Source organism: Salvelinus alpinus, chromosome 4 (assembly GCF_045679555.1).
Source record: "Salvelinus alpinus chromosome 4, SLU_Salpinus.1, whole genome shotgun sequence".
NCBI classification, from domain to species: Eukaryota; Metazoa; Chordata; class Actinopteri; order Salmoniformes; family Salmonidae; genus Salvelinus; species Salvelinus alpinus.
In genome coordinates this window covers 30,765,046-30,787,931 of record NC_092089.1, presented here as the reverse complement: position 1 = coordinate 30,787,931, position 22,886 = coordinate 30,765,046, and the positions used below count along the sequence as shown (strand labels likewise).

Sequence of the window (22,886 nt, the reverse complement as noted above, 5' to 3'; positions counted from 1 at the left end):
GAGAGAGAGGGGAAGAGAGATGTGCTGCCCCTCTTATACCCGCTTTCCCTTTTCTGTCCATCACTCTGTCAATCACTCTTTCAATCACTCTGCCAATCACTCTGTCCTCCCTCTGTCCTCCCTCTGTCCATCACTCTGTCCATCACTGTCCATCACTGTCCATCACTCTGTCCATCTCTCTGTCCATCGCTCTGTCTACTCAAACTCCCTCCCTCTCTCCCTCTCTGCTGAGCTTAGTGTTCAGACAGTGTGAACATTCGTAGTCTAAATATACTTCCCGGCTATCGCTGGCTCTAAACAAACTCTGGAGAGAGAGAAAGAGAGAGGGAGTGAGACAGGAAGTGGGGAGGACGAGTACTCAGAGAGGGGATGAGAGCTGCAAAAAAAGAAAAAAACCACCTGCACACCCTAACGTCAAAACAACAATGCTAACTTTTATAAACTCAGCAAAAAAAGAAACATCCCTTTTTCAGGACCCTGTCTTTCAAAGATAATTAGTAAAAATCTGAATAACTTCACAGATCTTCATTGTAAAGGGTTTAAACACTGTTTCCCATGCTTGTTCAATGAACCATAAACAGTTAATGAACATGCACATGTGGAACAGTTGTTAAGACACTAACAGCTTACAAGCCGTAGGCAATTAAGGTCACAGTTATGAAAACTTAGGACACTAAAGAGGCCTTTCTACTGACTCTGAAAAACACCAAAAGAAAGAAGCCCAGGGTCCCTGCTCATCTGCGTGAACGTGCCTTAGGCATGCTGCAAGGAGGCATGAGGACTGCAGATGTGGCCAGGGCAATAAGTTGCAATGTCCGTACTGTGAGACACCTACGACAGCGCTACAGGGAGACAGGATGGACAGCTGATCGTTCTCGCAGTGGCAGACCACGTGTAACAACACCTGCACAGGATCGGTACATCCGAACATCACACCTGCGGGACAGGTACAGGATGGCAACAACTGCCCGAGTTACACCAGGAATGCACAATCCCTCCATCAAATCAAATCAAATGTATTTATATAGCCCTTCTTACATCAGCTGATATCTCAAAGTGCTGTACAGAAACCCAGCCTAAAACCCCAAACAGCAAGCAATGCAGGTGTAGAAGCACGGTGGCTAGGAAAAACTCCCTAGAAAGGCCAAAACCTAGGAAGAAACCTAGAGAGGAACCAGGCTATGAGGGGTGGCCAGTCCTCTTCTGGCTGTGCCGGGTGGAGATTATAACAGAACATGGCTAAGATGTTCAAATGTTCATAAATGACCAGCATGGTCAAATAATAATAATCACAGTAGTTGTCGAGGGTGCAACAAGTCAGCACCTCAGGAGTAAATGTCAGTTGGCTTTTCATAGCCGATCATTAAGAGTATCTCTACCGCTCCTGCTGTCTCTAGAGAGTTGAAAACAGCAGGTCTGGGACAAGTAGCACGTCCGGTGAACAGGTCAGGGTTCAATAGCCGCAGGCAGAACAGTTGAAACTGGAGCAGCAGCATGGCCAGGTGGACTGGGGACAGCAAGGATTCATCATGCCAGGTAGTCCTGAGGCATGGTCCTAGGGCTCAGGTCCTCAGAGAGAGAAAGAAAGAAATAGAGAAAGAGAGAATTAGAGAGAGCATACTTAAATTCACACAGGACACCGGATAAGACAGGAGAAATACTCCAGATATAACAGACTGACCCTAGCCCCCCGACACAAACTACTGCAGCATAAATTATGTTTTTTAAACTCTTGAACGTGCCGTCCTTGGCCAGCTCTCCTGCTATCTCTCTCAGAATGACCTTCTTGATCCAAATCAGTCAGGTTTCAAGACTAGTCATTCAACTGAGACTGCTCTTCTCTGTGTCACGGAGGCGCTCCGCACTGCTAAAGCTAACTCTCTCTCCTCTGCTCTCATCCTTCTAGACCTATCGGCTGCCTTTGATACTGTGAACCATCAGATCCTCCTCTCCACCCTCTCCGAGCTGGGCATCTCCGGCGCGGCCCACGCTTGGATTGCGTCCTACCTGACAGGTCGCTCCTACCAGGTGGCGTGGCGAGAATCTGTCTCCGCACCACGTGCTCTCACCACTGGTGTCACCCAGGGCTCTGTTCTAGGCCCTCTCCTATTCTCGCTATACACCAAGTCACTTGGCTCTGTCATATCCTCACATGGTCTCTCCTATCATTGCTATGCAGACGACACACAATTAATCTTCTCCTTTCCCCCCTCTGATAACCAGGTGGTGAATCGCATCTCTGCATGTCTGGCAGACATATCAGTGTGGATGACGGATCACCACCTCAAGCTGAACCTCGGCAAGACGGAGCTGCTCTTCCTCCCGGGGAAGGACTGCCCGTTCCATGATCTCGCCATCACGGTTGACAACTCCATTGTGTCCTCCTCCCAGAGTGCTAAGAACCTTGGCGTGATCCTGGACAACACCCTGTCGTTCTCAACTAACATCAAGGCGGTGACCCGTTCCTGTAGGTTCATGCTCTACAACATTCGCAGAGTACGACCCTGCCTCACGCAGGAAGCGGCGCAGGTCCTAATCCAGGCACTTGTCATCTCCCGTCTGGATTACTGCAACTCGCTGTTGGCTGGGCTCCCTGCCTGTGCCATTAAACCCCTACAACTCATCCAGAACGCCGCAGCCCGTCTGGTGTTCAACTTTCCCAAGTTCTCTCACATCACCCCGCTCCTCCGCTCTCTCCACTGGCTTCCAGTTGAAGCTCGCATCCGCTACAAGACCATGGTGCTTGCCTACGGAGCTGTGAGGGGAACGGCACCTCCGTACCTTCAGGCTCTGATCAGGCCCTACACCCAAACAAGGGCACTGCGTTCATCCACCTCTGGCCTGCTCGCCTCCCTACCTCTGAGGAAGTACAGTTCCCGCTCAGCCCAGTCAAAACTGTTCGCTGCTCTGGCACCCCAATGGTGGAACAAACTCCCTCACGACGCCAGGTCAGCGGAGTCAATCACCACCTTCCGGAGACACCTGAAACCCCACCTCTTTAAGGAATACCTAGGATAGGATAAAGTAATCCTTCTAACCCCCCCCCCCTTAAAAGAGTTAGATGCACTATTGTAAAGTGGTTGTTCCACTTATGGATATCATAAGGTGAATGCACCAATTTGTAAGTCGCTCTGGATAAGAGCGTCTGCTAAATGACTTAAATGTAAATGTAAATGTAAATACTGGAGGCTGAGACAGGAGGGGTCAGGAGACACTGTGGCCCCATCCGTTGATACCCCCGAACAGGGCCAAACAGGCAGGATATAACCCCACCCACTTTGCCAAAGCACAGCCCCCACACCACTAGAGGGATATCTTCAACCACCAACTTACCATCCTGAGACAAGGCCGAGTATAGCCCACAAAGATCTCTGCCACGGCACAACCCAAGGGGGGGCGCCAACCCAGACAGGAAGATCACGTCAGTGACTCAACCCACTCAAGTGACGCACCCCTCCTAGGGACGGCATGGAAGAGCACCAGTAAGCCAGTGACTCAGCCCCTGTAATAGGGTTAGAGGCAGAGAATCCCAGTGGAAAGAGGGGAACCGGCCAGGCAGAGACAGCAAGGGTGGTTCGTTGCTCCAGAGCCTTTCCGTTCACCTTCACACTCCTGGGCCAGACTACACTCAATCATATGACCTACTGAAGAGATAAGTCTTCAGTAAAAATGTAAAGGTTGAGACCGAGTCTGCGTCTCTCACATGGGTAGGCAGACCATTCCATAAAAATGGAGATCTATAGGAGAAAGCCCTGCCTCCAGCAGTTTGCTTAGAAATTCTAGGGACAATTAGGAGGCCTGCGTCTTGTGACCGTAGCGTACGTGTAGGTATGTACGGCAGGACCAACTCGGAAAGATAGGTAGGAGCAAGCCCATGTAACGCTTTGTAGGTTAACAGTAAAACCTTGAAATCAGCCCAAGCCTTAACAGGAAGCCAGTGTAGGGAGGCTAGCACTGGAGTAATATGATCACATTTTGGGGTTATAGTCAGGATTCTAGCAGCCGTATTTAGCACTAACTGAAGTTTATTTAGTGCTTTATCCGGGTAGCCGGAAAGTAGAGCATTGCAGTAGTCTAACCTAGAAGTAACAATAGCATGGATAAATTTTTCTGCATCATTTTTGGACAGAAAATGTCTGATTTTTGCAATGTTACATAGATGGAAAAAAGCTGTCCTTGAAACAGTCTTGATATGTTCGTCAAAAGAGAGATCAGGGTCCAGAGTAACGCCGAGGTCCTTCACAGTTTTATTTGAGACGACTTTACAACCATCAAGATTAATTGTCAGATTCAACAGAAGATCTCTTTGTTTCTTGGGACCTAGAACAATCATCTCTGTTTTGTCCGAGTTTAAAAGTAGAAAGTTTTCAGCCATCCACTTCCTTATGTCTGAAACACAGGCTTCTAGCGAGGGCAATTTTGGGGCTTCACCATGTTTCATTGAAATGTACAGCTGTGTGTCATCCGCATAGCAGTGAAAGTTAACATTATGTTTTCAAATGACATCCCCAAGAGGTAAAATATATAGTGAAAACAATACTGGTCCTACTGCCACTTTTAGTGAGTTTGGTACACATCCGGTGGATAGAGAGAGACGTTTATTATGTTCAACATAGGAGGGCCAAGCACAGGAAGCAGCTCTTTCAGTAGTTTAGTTGGAATAGGGTCCAGTATGCAGCTTGAAGGTTTAGAGGCCATGATTATTTTCATCATTGTGTCAAGAGATATAGTACTAAAACACTTAAGTGTCTCTCTTGATCCTAGGTCCTGGCAGAGTTGTGCAGACTCAGGACAGCTGAGCTTTGGAGGAATACGCAGATTTAAAGAGGAGTCCGTAATTTGCTTTCTAATGATCATGATCTTTTCCTCAAAGAAGTTCATGAATTTATTACTGCTGAAGTGAAAGCCATCCTCACTTGAGGAATGCTGCTTTTTAGTTAGCTTTGCGACATTATCAAAAATACATTTTGGATTGTTCTTATTTTCCTCAATTAAGTTGGAAAAATAGGATGATCGAGCAGCAGTGAGGGCTCTTCGATACTGCACGGAACTGTCTTTCCAAGCTAGTCGGAAGACTTCCAGTTTGGTGTGGCGCCATTTCCGTTCCAATTTTCTGGAAGCTTGCTTCAGAGCTCGGGTATTTTCTGTATACCAGGGAGCTAGTTTCTTATGACAAATGTTTTTCGTTTTTAGGGGTGCAACTGCATCTAGGGTATTGCGCAAGGTTAAATTGAGTTCCTCAGTTAGGTGGTCAACTGATTTTTGTCCTCTGACGTCCTTGGGTAGGCAGAGGGAGTCTGGAAGGGCATCAAGGAATCTTTGTGTTGTCTGAGAATTTATAGCACGACTTTTGATGCTCCTTGGTTGGGGTCTGAGCAGATTATTTGTTGCGATTGCAAACGTAATAAAATGGTGGTCCGATAGTCCAGGATTATGAGGAAAAACATTAAGATCTACAACATTTATTCCATGGGACAAAACTAGGTCCAGAGTATGACTGTGGCAGTGAGTAGGTCCGGAGACATGTTGGACAAAACCCACTGAGTCGATGATGGCTCCGAAAGCCTTTTGGAGTGGGTCTGTGGACTTTTCCATGTGAATATTAATATTATCTGCTATTACTACAAGGTCCGATAGGAATTCAGGGAACTCAGAGAGGAACGCTGTATATGGCCCAGGAGGCCTGTAAACAGTAGCTATAAAAAGTGATTGAGTAGGCTGCATAGATTTCATGACTAGAAGCTCAAAAGACGAAAACGTCTTTTTTTTTGTAAATTGAAATTTGCTATCGTAAATGTTAGCAACACCTCCGCCTTTGCGGGATGCACGGGGGATATGGTCACTAGTGTAACCAGGAGGTGAGGCCTCATTTAACACAGTAAATTCATCAGGCTTAAGCCATGTTTCAGTCAGGCCAATCACATCAAGATTATGATCAGTGATTAGTTAATTGACTATAACTGCCTTTGAAGTGAGGGATCTAACATTAAGTAGCCCTATTTTGAGATGTGAGGTATCACGATCTCTTTCAATAATGGCAGGAATGGAGGAGGTCTTTATCCTAGTGAGATTGCTAAGGCGAACACCGCCATGTTTAGTTTTGCCCAACCTAGGTCGAGGCACAGACACAGTCTCAATGGGGACAGCTGAGCTGACTACACTGACTATGCTAGTGGCAGACTCCACTAAGCTGGTAGGCTGGCTAAAAGCCTGCTGCCTGGCCTGCACCCTATTTCATTGTGGAGCTAGAGGAGTTAGAACCCTGTCTATGTTGGTAGATAAGATGAGAGCACCCCTCCAGCTAGGATGGAGTCCGTCACTCCTCAGCAGGCCAGGCTTGGTCCTGTTTGTGGGTGAGTCCCAGAAAGAGGGCCAATTATCTACAAATTCTATCTTTTGGGAGGGGCAGAAAACAGTTTTCAACCAACGATTGAGTTGTGAGACTCTGCTGTAGAGCTCATCACTCCCCCTAACTGGGAGGGGGCCAGAGACAATTACTCGATGCCGACACATCTTTCTAGCTGATTTACACGCTGAAGCTATGTTGCGCTTGGTGACCTCTGACTGTTTCATCCTAACATCGTTGGTGCCGACGTGGATAACAATATCTCTATACTCGCCAGTTTTAGCTTTAGCCAACACCATCTTCAGATTAGCCTTAACGTCGGTAGCCCTGCCCCCTGGTAAACAGTGTATGATCGCTGGGTGATTCGTTTTAAGTCTAATACTGCGCGTAATGGAGTCGCCAATGACTAGGGTTTTCAATTTGTCAGAGCTAATGGTGGGAAGCTTCGGCGTCTCAGACCCCGTAACGGGAGGAGTAGAGACAAGAGAAGACTCGGCCCCAGACTCCGACTCGCTACTTAATGGGGAAAACCGGTTGAAAGTTTCTGTCGGCTGAATGAGCGACACCGGTTGAGCATTCCAACAGCATTTCTCTCCAGAAGCCATGGGAAAGTTGTCCGGCTGCGGGGACTGTGTGGGGGGATTTATACTAACATTACTATCTGTACTTACTGGTGGCACAGACGCTGTTTCATCCTTTCCTACACTGAAATTACCCTTGCCTAACGATTGCGTCTGAAGCTGGGCTTGCAGCACAGCTGTCTGTGGAACTTGTTCAGTTTATGTCCCAGTTGTTGAATCTTCTTATGTTCATACAAATATTTACACATGTTAAGTTTTCTGAAAATAAACGCAGTTGACAGTGAGAGGACGTTTGTTTTTTTGCTGCATTTACATACTGTAAGAGGAAAGGAATATATGGGAACTTTTTATGTAAATGTCATAGGTACTGTAGTTATTACTGTATAACATAGTTGTATTATAATTAAGCAATACAGCCCGAGTGGGTGCGGTATATGGACAATATACCACGGCTTATGGCTGTCCTTACGCACGATGCAACGCGGAGTGTCTGAATACAGCCCTTAGCCATGGTATATTGGTCATAAACCACAACAACAGGTTACCAACGTAAATAGAACAGTAAACAAGGAGTGTTTCAGCCAATCAGCATCCAGGGTTATACTATACATGTCATGGGATGCTCTACTGTTGATGTTTTTGTGTATGGAACATGCACATCCTAGTGCTGTGAATGAACACCATGCACATCCTAGTGCTATGAATGTTGTCATGACTGAATTCTGGAAGGAAATTAAATAAATCACTGTGTAGCTAGCATGTAGTGATATTAACAATAACTATTTACATGAGCATAATTGATTGACAGTACAAGTTAGTTTAAGGGTCAGGTACAGTATATAGTCTGTGTAAATATCCTGTATGTTGAGATCAGTTGTGTGGAGCAGGAACACCAGTAAGTAAACACAGACGTCCAGTATGTACACAGAGGAAGTGAGTGGAGAGTTCTGTTGGCAAAGGGACATACTGTATATACACCTGTAAATATATGTATGCTGCGCACACACACACACACACATACACATACACACACACACATACACATACACACACACACACATACACACACACACACACACACACACACACAGGCATGCACACGCACACACATACGTGTCCATGGAGCCTCTAGACACTTATTAGCCAAACACTTTAATTCTGTTTACTTCAGAGAGATTAATGGTCTTGTAATGTTAGTAATATTACCCACACAACATCTCAAGTGCACACACACACACACACACACACAAAGTCACCCATCATACCCAACATACACTTACCCCCCCACGCCCAACACACACTCACCCCCCACCCACCATGCCCAACACACACAGACACACACACACACACACACACACACACACACACACACACACACACACACACACACACACACACACACACACACACACACACACACACACACACATAGATATACAGCCTTAGTCCTCATAGAGCAGCCCTACCCTAACCATGACTCTCTCTCAGCATAGCTATACAGCCTCAGTCCACATAGATCAGCCCTACCCTGATCATGACTCTCAGCATAGCTATACAGCCTCAGTCCACATAGATCAGCCCTACTCTGACCATGACTCTCAACATAGATATACAGCCTCAGTCCACATAGATCAGCCCTACCCTGACCATGACTCTCAACATAGCTATACAGCCTCAGTCCACATATATCAGCCCTACCCTGACCATGACTCTCTCTCAGAATGCGAAATACAGCCTCAGTCCACATAGATCAGCCCTACTCTGACCATGACTCTCAACATAGCTATACAGCCTCAGTCCACATAGATCAGCCCTACTCTAACCATGACTCTCAACATAGATATACAGCCTCAGTCCACATAGATCAGCCCTACCCTAACCATGACTCTCTCTCAGAATAGAAATAAAGCCTCAGTCCACATAGATCAGCCCTACCCTGACCATGACTCTCAACATAGCTATACAGCCTCAGTCCACATAGATCAGCCCTACCCTAACCATGACTCTCAACATAGCTATACAGCCTCAGTCCACATAGATCAGCCCTACCCTGATCATGACTCTCAACATAGCTATACAGCCTCAGTCCACATAGATCAGCCCTACCCTAACCATGACTCTCTCTCAGCATAGATATACAGCCTCAGTCCACATAGATCAGCGCTACCCTAACCATGACTCTCTCAGCATAGATATACAGCCTCAGTCCACATAGATCAGCCCTACCCTAACCATGAATAGAAATACAGCCTCAGTCCACATAGATCAGCCCTACCCTGACCATGACTCTCATCATAGCTATACAGCCTCAGTCCACATAGATCAGCCCTACCCTAACCATGACTCTCAACATAGATATACAGCCTCAGTCCACATAGATCAGCCCTACCCTGACCATGACTCTCAACATAGCTATACAGCCTCAGTCCACATAGATCAGCCCTACCCTGATCATGACTCTCAACATAGCTATACAGCCTCAGTCCACATAGATCAGCCCTACCCTAACCATGACTCTCTCTCAGCATAGATATACAGCCTCAGTCCACAGAGATCAGCCCTACCCTGACCATGACTCTCATCATAGCTATACAGCCTCAGTCCACATATATCAGCCCTACCCTGACCATGACTCTCTCTCAGAATAGAAATACAGCCTCAGTCCACATAGATCAGCCCTACTCTGACCATGACTCTCAACATAGCTATACAGCCTCAGTCCACATTGATCAGCCCTATCCTAACCATGACTCTCAACATAGATATACAGCCTCAGTCCACATAGATCAGCCCTACCCTAACCATGACTCTCTCTCAGAATAGAAATACAGCCTCAGTCCACATAGATCAGCCCTACCCTGACCATGACTCTCAACATAGCTATACAGCCTCAGTCCACATAGATCAGCCCTACCCTAACCATGACTCTCAACATAGCTATACAGCCTCAGTCCACATAGATCAGCCCTACCCTGATCATGACTCTCAACATAGCTATACAGCCTCAGTCCACATAGATCAGCCCTACCCTAACCATGACTCTCTCTCAGCATAGATATACAGCCTCAGTCCACATAGATCAGCGCTACCCTAACCATGACTCTCTCAGCATAGATGTACAGCCTCAGTCCACATAGATCAGCCCTACCCTAACCATGAATAGAAATACAGCCTCAGTCCACATAGATCAGCCCTACCCTGACCATGACTCTCTCTCAGAATAGAAATACAGCCTCAGTCCACATAGATCAGCCCTACTCTGACCATGACTCTCAACATAGCTATACAGCCCCAGTCCACATTGATCAGCCCTATCCTAACCATGACTCTCAACATAGATATACAGCCTCAGTCCACATAGATCAGCCCTACCCTAACCATGACTCTCTCTCAGAATAGAAATACAGCCTCAGTCCACATAGATCAGCCCTACCCTGACCATGACTCTCAACATAGCTATACAGCCTCAGTCCACATAGATCAGCCCTACCCTGACCATGACTCTCAACATAGCTATACAGCCTCAGTCCACATAGATCAGCCCTACCCTAACCATGACTCTCAACATAGATATACAGCCTCAGTCCACATAGATCAGCCCTACCCTGACCATGACTCTCAACATAGCTATACAGCCTCAGTCCACATAGATCAGCCCTACCCTGATCATGACTCTCAACATAGCTATACAGCCTCAGTCCACATAGATCAGCCCTACCCTGATCATGACTCTCAGCATAGCTATACAGCCTCAGTCCACATAGATCAGCCCTACTCTGACCATGACTCTCAACATAGATATACAGCCTCAGTCCACATAGATCAGCCCTACCCTGACCATGACTCTCAACATAGCTATACAGCCTCAGTCCACATATATCAGCCCTACCCTGACCATGACTCTCTCTCAGAATAGAAATACAGCCTCAGTCCACATAGATCAGCCCTACTCTGACCATGACTCTCAACATAGCTATACAGCCTCAGTCCACATAGATCAGCCCTACTCTAACCATGACTCTCAACATAGATATACAGCCTCAGTCCACATAGATCAGCCCTACCCTAACCATGACTCTCTCTCAGAATAGAAATAAAGCCTCAGTCCACATAGATCAGCCCTACCCTGACCATGACTCTCAACATAGCTATACAGCCTCAGTCCACATAGATCAGCCCTACCCTGACCATGACTCTCAACATAGCTATACAGCCTCAGTCCACATAGATCAGCCCTACCCTAACCATGACTCTCAACATAGATATACAGCCTCAGTCCACATAGATCAGCCCTACCCTAACCATGACTCTCTCTCAGAATAGAAATACAGCCTCAGTCCACATAGATCAGCCCTACCCTGACCATGACTCTCAACATAGCTATACAGCCTCAGTCCACATAGATCAGCCCTACCCTGACCATGACTCTCAACATAGCTATACAGCCTCAGTCCACATAGATCAGCCCTACCCTAACCATGACTCTCAACATAGCTATACAGCCTCAGTCCACATAGATCAGCCCTACCCTGATCATGACTCTCAACATAGCTATACAGCCTCAGTCCACATAGATCAGCCCTACCCTAACCATGACTCTCTCTCAGCATAGATATACAGCCTCAGTCCACATAGATCAGCGCTACCCTAACCATGACTCTCTCAGCATAGATATACAGCCTCAGTCCACATAGATCAGCCCTACCCTAACCATGAATAGAAATACAGCCTCAGTCCACATAGATCAGCCCTACCCTGACCATGACTCTCATCATAGCTATACGGCCTCAGTCCACATATATCAGCCCTACCCTGACCATGACTCTCTCTCAGAATAGAAATACAGCCTCAGTCCACATAGATCAGCCCTACTCTGACCATGACTCTCAACATAGCTATACAGCCTCAGTCCACATTGATCAGCCCTATCCTAACCATGACTCTCAACATAAATATACAGCCTCAGTCCACATAGATCAGCCCTACCCTAACCATGACTCTCTCTCAGAATAGAAATACAGCCTCAGTCCACATAGATCAGCCCTACCCTGACCATGACTCTCAACATAGCTATACAGCCTCAGTCCACATAGATCAGCCCTACCCTGACCATGACTCTCAACATAGCTATACAGCCTCAGTCCACATAGATCAGCCCTACCCTAACCATGACTCTCAACATAGATATACAGCCTCAGTCCACATAGATCAGCCCTACCCTGACCATGACTCTCAACATAGCTATACAGCCTCAGTCCACATAGATCAGCCCTACCCTGATCATGACTCTCAACATAGCTATACAGCCTCAGTCCACATAGATCAGCCCTACCCTAACCATGACTCTCTCTCAGCATAGATATACAGCCTCAGTCCACAGAGATCAGCCCTACCCTGACCATGACTCTCATCATAGCTATACAGCCTCAGTCCACATATATCAGCCCTACCCTGACCATGACTCTCTCTCAGAATAGAAATACAGCCTCAGTCCACATAGATCAGCCCTACTCTGACCATGACTCTCAACATAGCTATACAGCCTCAGTCCACATTGATCAGCCCTATCCTAACCATGACTCTCAACATAGATATACAGCCTCAGTCCACATAGATCAGCCCTACCCTAACAATGACTCTCTCTCAGAATAGAAATACAGCCTCAGTCCACATAGATCAGCCCTACCCTGACCATGACTCTCAACATAGCTATACAGCCTCAGTCCACATAGATCAGCCCTACCCTAACCATGACTCTCAACATAGCTATACAGCCTCAGTCCACATAGATCAGCCCTACCCTGATCATGACTCTCAACATAGCTATACAGCCTCAGTCCACATAGATCAGCCCTACCCTAACCATGACTCTCTCTCAGCATAGATATACAGCCTCAGTCCACATAGATCAGCGCTACCCTAACCATGACTCTCTCAGCATAGATGTACAGCCTCAGTCCACATAGATCAGCCCTACCCTAACCATGAATAGAAATACAGCCTCAGTCCACATAGATCAGCCCTACCCTGACCATGACTCTCTCTCAGAATAGAAATACAGCCTCAGTCCACATAGATCAGCCCTACTCTGACCATGACTCTCAACATAGCTATACAGCCCCAGTCCACATTGATCAGCCCTATCCTAACCATGACTCTCAACATAGATATACAGCCTCAGTCCACATAGATCAGCCCTACCCTAACCATGACTCTCTCTCAGAATAGAAATACAGCCTCAGTCCACATAGATCAGCCCTACCCTGACCATGACTCTCAACATAGCTATACAGCCTCAGTCCACATAGATCAGCCCTACCCTGACCATGACTCTCAACATAGCTATACAGCCTCAGTCCACATAGATCAGCCCTACCCTAACCATGACTCTCAACATAGATATACAGCCTCAGTCCACATAGATCAGCCCTACCCTGACCATGACTCTCAACATAGCTATACAGCCTCAGTCCACATAGATCAGCCCTACCCTGATCATGACTCTCAACATAGCTATACAGCCTCAGTCCACATAGATCAGCCCTACCCTAACCATGACTCTTTCTCAGCATAGATATACAGCCTCAGTCCACATAGATCAGCCCTACCCTAACCATGACTCTCTCAGCATAGATATACAGCCTCAGTCCACATAGATCAGCCCTAACCTAACCATGACTCTCTCTCAGCATAGATATACAGCCTCAGTCCACATAGATCAGCCCTACCCTGATCATGACTCTCAACATAGCTATACAGCCTCAGTCCACATAGATCAGCCCTACTCTGACCATGACTCTCTCTCATCATCGATATACAGCCTCAGTCCACATAGATCAGCCCTACCCTGACCATGACTCTCTCTCATCATAGATATACAGCCTCAGTCCACATACTGTAGATCAGGTCAGGTCATTTGGGGCAGCAGGTAGCCAAGTGGTTAGAGCAGTGGACCAGTAACCGAAAGGTTGCTTGATCGAATCCCCGAGCTGACAAGGTAAAAATCTGTCGTTCTGCCCCTGAACAAGGCAGTTAACCCACTGTTCCTAGGCCGTCATTGTAAATAAGAATTTGTTCTTAACTGACTTGCCTGGTTAAATAAAAAAAATTGGTGAGGAAAAACTCCTGGCTTCAATCAGAGAAACAATAGAGCCAGATAGCCTACAGGTTAGAGAGAAGGACCAATAGCCAGTGGGTTGTTGGGTCAAATTTCAGAAGCCTGCTGTTGTTGTTAAGCAGCAACACACTCCAGTCCACAGGTACTAGACTGAGGCCCTGTGCTGCCTCCAACCTCTCTAACATGCGTTGTGTTGTGTTCCTGTGTGTTCTAGATCTCCGGTCTCATAGATCAGTGGTTTTATAGCTCTACGCTTCCTGGTCTATGTAGCTCTATGATGTCATAGTTCTGTCAGCAGAGGGGCTGTACTGCCAACTGATACAGCGGTCACATTTACACACACACACTAGCATACTCAGGACAATTTACATGGTAGTTTTCCCCCCCCCACACACACACACACACACACACACACACACACACACACACACACACACACACACACACACACACACACACACACACACACACAGAGGAGACAACATAGGCTCGCGGAAACACACACATATGCATTAATCTGTCAGGACAGTGACAAATTCTTGATGATATCATTCAACAGCTGTCTCTCTTTCCCTCCTCCCCCCCATTCCTTTTTTCCCTTCGCTCACTTACACACAGATATATCCCTATGTATGTTTATAATTGTCCTCTCTCTTCCCCCATCTCTCGTTCTTTCTTTTCTTTTCTCTGTCTTTCCCTAAATCTCTGTTTACAGTTGTCTCCCTCTCCCTCCCTCTAGTTCGGTCCTAAAACAAAGACAACTACTCACTCTCTCACATTCCAACACTCTCTCACATTCTCTCATTCTGTCCAACAATTGCACATGAGCACGCACGCACACACACACACGCACACACTCTCCCTTAATCTTGTCCCACTGTCCCCTCTCTTTCCCTCTCTCCCTCTCTCTCCTGCCCTCCTTCTCTCTGTCTTTATCTCACTCAGTAGGAATCTCTCTGCTCAGTCAGTGATGGGAGGAGAAGCTTGGCAGGAGAAAGAAAGTGAACGAGGGATGTTGGACAAATGAGAGGAAAAACAGAGGAGGGAATGTTTTGTGAGAACAAGGGTATATAGAGTTTTCACCCTCTCCCTTTCTCTCTCTCCCTCTCTTTTCCCCCCTTTCTCTTTTCCCCTCTCTCTCTCTCGCTCCCTCCTCTCTTTTTATACCGCCCTCCAAAATATATCTGGAACCACCAATCAGAATGTGAGTTGCAGTGGATTGGGCAGGCCAGAGGAGGTTTGTCAAACACCTAAACAATGGCCTTACTTAAACAATCATATACACAACAACTACCTACACATTAACAAGTGTGTGTGCATGTGTGTGTGTCTGTGTCTGCACGTCTGTGTGTGTGTGTGTGTGTGTGTGTGTGTGTGTGTGTGTGTGTGTGTGTGTGTGTGTGTGTGTGTGTGTGTGTGTGTGTGTGTGTGTGTGTGGGTGCGTGCGCGCGCGTGCGTGTGTGTAACTTACCCTCAGTGAAAGGTTCCCAGTCATACAGTCTGCCCATAAACTCCTGGTTGTTGTAGGAAGCACACTGCTCTGCTCTGGAGTCTGCACCTCCTACACATACCTGACAGACAGACAGAGGGAGGGAGGGAGGGAGGGACAAATACATGTCAGTACTGTAGATCCTTGAGGCTACAATATCATGCCTAACCGAAAGGCTGGCCAGTACACTAGGTGGATGGAGAAACAGAAAAGGGAGAGAGGAAAATGAAGAGATATGATCGACAGAAAAGAAGAGATGAGAGAGAGTCATACAAATTAAGAGGGCAAGCATAAAATAGGAGAGAGGTATTAGTCAGACAAACACACACACACACACACACACACACACACACACACACACACACACACACACACACATATACACACACACACACACACACACACACACACACACACACACACACACACACACACACACACACACACACACACACACACACACACACACACACACACACACACACACACACACCATTGTCTCATGATCGCTCTGACAGTGGGCCGATGCACTAAGCGGCATATGGAAATAATAGACTCTCTGGGATCAGCCACACACACATAAATCCACCCAGCTTTTCTATCCAACACTGAGCTGTGTGTGTGTCTGAGTGTGTGTGTCTGAGTGTCTGAGTGTGTGTCTGAGTGTGTGTGTGTGTGTGTGTGTGTGTGTGTGTGTGTGTAAGTGTGTCTATGCACGTGAGAGTCAGGCCAATAGAGAAGTACTGGAGACAGTTTGAGCATTCTAAAGGGAGTGAGTAGAGCAGTTGGAGTCTAACCCTGCACACCTGATATATTACTCCAATAGAGGAACAGTGAAGATCATAGTACTGACTGTAAATCACTTTAACCTGACCCCCAGAGGGACACACACACACAAAGCACTAATAAAGAGGGCAGAAGGAGTTCAGTTACTAAGTGACAGTACTTACTCACAGTGTTAATACTAGAAACGCCTGAAGCCTTCCGCATGCTTCGGTTCAGCCTTCACCTAGCCGAGAACCAAACCAAGGTGCTCTCATACTCCATTAAAAGACCTTTCCGTTAAAATGTAGAAAAAAATGCAATAGTACTATTTGTCCATCTTGAGACGCCGTAGCCAGTATACACTTCCTCAAAATAGTCAGAATTACTGTTTTTCCCAATTGTTTACGCACTAAAATTGGAACTTGAAACGCAAACACTGAAACCTGAAACTCATGTACCCAATCCCTGAAACCAAGTCTGCAAAATTGCAAGCACAATTCCTGCTTTACACTTTTCAATTCTATATCACACATTTTGCAAAACACTACACACATTTCTCTACGTTAGGCACAACATTAAAAATAAAATTATCTTCAGTCCCTTTGGAAAGCAACTCCAATCACAATGCCAAGCTCTATACACCAATTGGCAACACCAACTCCTCACAGGTGTAAACACTAGTTGCTGAATTGTTCACTTAGAAATCAGAGCTTTAGCACTATAAAAGGCCACAGATGAGCTCTCCTGTATTGGAGGAAAATGGAAGTCAATGGTGAATCAAGAGCTAGAGGTGAAGGAGTGAGAGTAAGAGGAGGATGAGGAAGGACAGTTGTCTCAGATTAGATCAGGGCCACATTGGTTGACCATGTGCTCAACCGTGGATTGAGTATGAGGGAGGCTGGGCAGAGTTCAGCCCAACCTGAGCTGCTACACGGTTGCATCTATCATCCGTACATTCAGAAATGACAACCGGTAAGTTACCTACCATCTACACTATGCTCTTTATGTTTACTGCAGTCCGACATACCAGTAGAACTATGTTAATCAGTGATTGTTGCCCAACGTTACAGTAATGTCATCATATTTGTGGCTCTTCTGCAGAACTGAGAGACGGCCCGACCATGGTGGAAGAACCCGGCTGTTCACACCAGAACAGGAGACCGCTATTGTGAACATGGTGGTGGCAAACAATACCATTAGACTGCGAGGAATCCAGAACCACATCATTTCAGAAACACAATATTCAATAACATTCACCAGGAGGGCTTGTCTACACTGGACCGTGTATTACAGCACAACCGAATCCGGATTAAACAGGTCTACAGGGTGCCATTTCAGCGACACTCAGAGGGTTAAAGAACAGCACTATGAATATGTGCAAGTAAGTACTATACTGTGAATTTACTATCATATCAGCACTGTATAGACACATTACAGTACTGTAATCCAGTGTATTGTGCCTCACCATACTGACTGCTCTAGGTCTATGGCACCTTGTCTTGTCTGCTTCAGAGTCTTGGAGCTGGATGCTAGCCAAAAGATGGGGACGGAACATTATTGTCCACCGTGCCGTTGTGAATGTCTCTGGACAGCGTGGAGGGAATATCACCATGTGTGCAGCCGTTAGCCAGCAAGGCGTCAGCCATCACCATGCCAACCTTAGTCCCTACAACACCGCCCTTCTCATCACATTCCTGGACACACTACATGGCATCCTCATTCCACCGGAGCAGAGGGGTGGACCAGAGCAGCCCAGGTATGTTGTCATCTGGGACAACGTGAGTTTCCACCGGGCTGCTCTGGTCCATCGACCACCCACAATTTGTTCTATACCTCCCACCATATTCCCCATTCCTAAACCCAATTGAATAGTTTTTTTTGGCATGGCGATGGAAGGTGTATGACCGCCATCCCCTCACACGCGTGCCTCTTCTGCAGGCAATGGAGGATGCATGTGGTGAAGTTGATGTGGGGGCTTTGGGCGGCTGGATCCATCACTCCAGAAGATTCTTTCCCCGCTGTTTAGCCAGGGAGAACATGGCTTGTGATGTAGATGAGGTGCTGTGGCCAGACCCAAATAGGAGGCAGGATGCAGCCTAATGCCTTTTTTCTTACTTTTTGCATGTGTTTTTGTCTTTAGAGTTTTGAAGGAATGAGCCACTTTCATTTTTTATTTTTGTACAGAAAACCCTTTATCTTACTGAATGTTTTTCCTGGTTTTCTCCTGTTGGGTACGGAAAGTGTTACATACAAAACACAAGTGTTCAAAAATACTGCATTTTAAAAAATGAATGACAATGTTTTTGTTACTGTATTGCATTTGTGTGTTTATTTATGTATATTTTTTATTTAACCTGTGTATTTGAGTAGGTATACGTTACTGTAACAATCTTTTACAACCGGCTACAGTATAACACTGACAATGCAAAAGGCATAAACCTACTGCTGGGATATTCATAGTAGTGTTTTGTGTTGAGCACATAAACCTACTGCTGGGATATTCATAGTAGTGTTTTGTGTTGAGCACATCATAAACCTACTGCTGGGATATTCATAGTTGTGTTTTGTGTTGAGCACATGATAAACCTACTGCTGGGATATTCATAGTAGTGTTTTGTGTTGAGCACATCATAAACCTACTGCTGGGATATTCATAGTTGTGTTTTGTGTTGAGCACATCATAAACCTACTGCTGGGATATTCATAGTAGTGTTTTGTGTTGAGCACATAAACCTACTGCTGGGATATTCATAGTAGTGTTTTGTGTTGAGCACATCATAAACCTACTGCTGGGATATTCATAGTAGTGTTTTGTGTTGAGCACATCATAAACCTACTGCTGGGATATTCATAGTTGTGTTTTGTGTTGAGCACATGATAAACCTACTGCTGGGATATTCATAGTAGTGTTTTGTGTTGAGCACATCATAAACCTACTGCTGGGATATTCATAGTTGTGTTTTGTGTTGAGCACATCATAAACCTACTGCTGGGATATTCATAGTAGTGTTTTGTGTTGAGCACATCATAAACCTACTGCTGGGATATTCATAGTTGTGTTTTGTGTTGAGCACATGATTAACCTACTGCTGGGATATTCATAGTAGTGTTTTGTGTTGAGCACATCATAAACCTACTGCTGGGATATTCATAGTAGTGTTTTGTGTTGAGCACATCATAAACCCACTGCTGGGATATTCATAGTTGTGTTTTGTGTTGAGCACATGATAAACCTACTGCTGGGATATTCATAGTAGTGTTTTGTGTTGAGCACATCATAAACCTACTGCTGGGATATTCATAGTTGTGTTTTGTGTTGAGCACATCATAAACCTACTGCTGGGATATTCATAGTAGTGTTTTGTGTTGAGCACATCATAAACCTACTGCTGGGATATTCATAGTAGTGTTTTGTGTTGAGCACATCATAAACCTACTGCTGGGATATTCATAGTAGTGTTTTGTGTTGAGCACATCATAAACCTACTGCTGGGATATTCATAGTAGTGTTTTGTGTTGAGCACATCATAAACCTACTGCTGGGATATTCATAGTTGTGTTTTGTGTTGAGCACATCATAAACCTACTGCTGGGATATTTATAGTAGTGTTTTGTGTTGAGCACATCATAAACCTACTGCTGGGATATTCATAGTAGTGTTTTGTGTTGAGCACATCATAAACCTACTGCTGGGATATTCATAGTAGTGTTTTGTGTTGAGCACATCATAAACCTACTGCTGGGATATTCATAGTAGTGTTTTGTGTTGAGCACATCATAAACCTACTGCTGGGATATTCATAGTAGTGTTTTGTGTTGAGCACATCATAAACCTACTGCTGGGATATTCATAGTAGTGTTTTGTGTTGAGCACATCATAAACCTACTGCTGGGATATTCATAGTTGTGTTTTGTGTTGAGCACATCATAAACCTACTGCTGGGATATTCATAGTAGTGTTTTGTGTTGAGCACATCATAAACCTACTGCTGGGATATTCATAGTAGTGTTTTGTGTTGAGCACATCATAAACCTACTGCTGGGATATTCATAGTAGTGTTTTGTGTTGAGCACATCATAAACCTACTGCTGGGATATTCATAGTAGTGTTTTGTGTTGAGCACATCAGTGTGTTTGGTTGGTAGACAGATCTATTCGTATGACGCGTGTGTCACTTTGATGCAAAAAAAAAGAGAACAGTTTTGAATGCAGTGTTTGCTTTTGCTAGAGATTTGTAGAGTTTTGCATTTTGTGTTTGTGGTGTTGTGTTTAGAGTTTTGGGGAAAATGGCCCAACGATTCAGCAAACGTGTGGAAAACTGTAATCTAAAAGAACTCAAATCTGTTACTAATTTTGAGTTCTTAGTTGTGCAATTTTACATCTAACTAAGATTGTTTGGAGTATTTCTCAAAAATGTGCATGAAAACGATTCCGCTCTCGTTGAATGACAAACAGTTGAAGAATCCCTACTGTTGACCAATCACCGATGAACTAACAATGTCTTCATAATATATGCCTGAACAGTTTCTGATGGAAAGCATGCGGATGCCTTAACGCTGCTAAAAAAGGGCTGTCAGAGGTTACCACACACACACCGACACACAAACACACACACACCAACAGACACACACACACACACACACACACACAAGCCCCTGATATGTGATCAGCTCGCATTAACTCATCAATACTCTCCAAACACACACACACATACACTGTATATACTGTAAGGCTTTGTGACTCTCTCCTTTCAGTTGGTGCCCCTCCTCCCTTCCTTTCACTGATTAGTTCCCCTGTTTTTCTCTCTTTTTGGTCTGTCTACATCTGTCTCTCCCTTCCTGTGACCCCACTCTCTGAGGGTGTCTCAGGGGGTATCTCAAGTGTGTAGTAATACACGTGTGTGAAATAGGCCAAATATAATATATATATAATATATATACACTAAATGTTTTAGAACACGTACTTATTCAAGGCTTTTTCTTTATTTGTACTATTTTCTACATTGTAGACTAATAGTGAAGACATCAAAACTATGAAATAACACATATGGATGTCACGTTCCTGACCTTATTTCCTTTGTTTAGTCTTTGTTTAGTTGGTCAGGACGTGAGCTGGGTGGGCATTCTATGTTTTGTGTTTCTATGTTGGGTTTGTTGTTTGGCCTAATATGGTTCTCAATCAGAGGCAGGTGTTTGTCATTGTCTCTGATTGGGAACCATATTAAGGTAGCCTGTTTTCACTGTTTGTTTGTGGGTGATTGTTCCTGTTCGTGTGTTCATCTGTTCTGTGTTCCCATGTTCAGGACTGTAGCGTTTTCGGTTCCTTCTGTCAGTTTGTTGTTTTTGTTCGTCGTTTAAATATCCTAATTAAAATATGGATTATCATCACGCTGCATTTTGGTCCTCCTCTCTTTCACCCGAAGACAGCCGTTACAATGGAATCCTTTAGTAATCAAAAAAGCATTAAACAAATCAAAATATATTTTTTATTTGAGATTATTCAAATAGCCACCCTTTGTCTTGATGACAGCTTTGCACACTCTTGGCATTCTCTCAACCAGCTTCATGAGGTAGTCACCTGGAATGCATTTAAATTAACAGGTGTGCCTTCTTAAAAGTGGAATTGTGGAATTTCTTTGTCGAATTTCTTTCCTTCTTAACGCGTTTCATCCAATCAGTTGTGTTGTGACAAGGTAGGGGGGTATACAGAAGATAGCCCTATTTGGTAAAAGACCAAGTCCATATTATGGCAAGAACAGCTCAAATAGGCTCTGTCGCAGCCAGCCGTGACCGGGAGACCCATGGGGCGGCGCACAATTGGCCCAGCGTCGTCTGGGTTAGGGGAGGGTTTGGCCAGCAGGGATGTCCTTGTCCTATCACACACTAGCGACTCCTGTGGGGGGCGAGGCGCAGTGCACGCTGACACGGTCGCCAGGTGTACTTTATTTCCTCCGACACATTGGTGCAGCTGGCTTCTGGGTTAAGTGGGCATTGTGTCAAGAAGTAGTGCAGCTTGGTTGGGTTGTGTTTTGGAGGACGCACAGCTCTCAACCATTTAGATACCACGAAATTGAAGAAAAAAAAGGCAGTCCAACTTTGAAAGTTTCTTCAAGTGCAGTCGCAAAAACCATCAAGTGCTATGACAAAACTGGCTCTCATGAGGACCGCCACAGGAAAGGAAGAAACCACTACTGAAGGACACCAATAAGAGACTTGCTTGGGCCAAGAAACACGAGCAATGGACATTAGACCGGTGTAAATGTGTCCTTTGTTCTGGAGTCCAAAATTTAGATTTCTGGTTTCAACCGCCGTGTCTTTGTGAGACGCGGTGTGGGTGAACGGATGATCTCTGCATGTGTATTTCCCATGGAGGAGGAGGTGTGATGGTGTGGGGGTGCTTTTCTGGTGACACGGTCTGTGATTTATTTAATTCAAGGCACACTTAACCAGCATGGCTACCACAGCATTCTGCAGCGATACGCCGTCCCATCTGGTTTGGGCTGAGTGAAGGAAAGTAGGTGTTCTAAAACTTTTGACCGGTAGTGTGTCTATATATATACATATACACACCTTATTATTATCTCCCCCT

General features: G+C 45.4%; 1 protein-coding gene across 3 annotated transcripts in view; it reads right to left on the bottom strand.

Moving 5' to 3' along the window:
- LOC139572293 (thrombospondin type-1 domain-containing protein 4-like) overlaps positions 1–22,886 on the bottom strand; it is an 86,117-nt gene that overhangs the window by 34,974 nt on the left and 28,257 nt on the right. For all 3 annotated transcript variants that reach the window (XM_071394956.1, XM_071394954.1, XM_071394955.1), the window contains exon 5: positions 15,516–15,615. In XM_071394956.1, the coding sequence (XP_071251057.1) occupies positions 15,516–15,615 (100 nt within the window). The remainder of the gene's footprint in view (positions 1–15,515; positions 15,616–22,886) is intronic.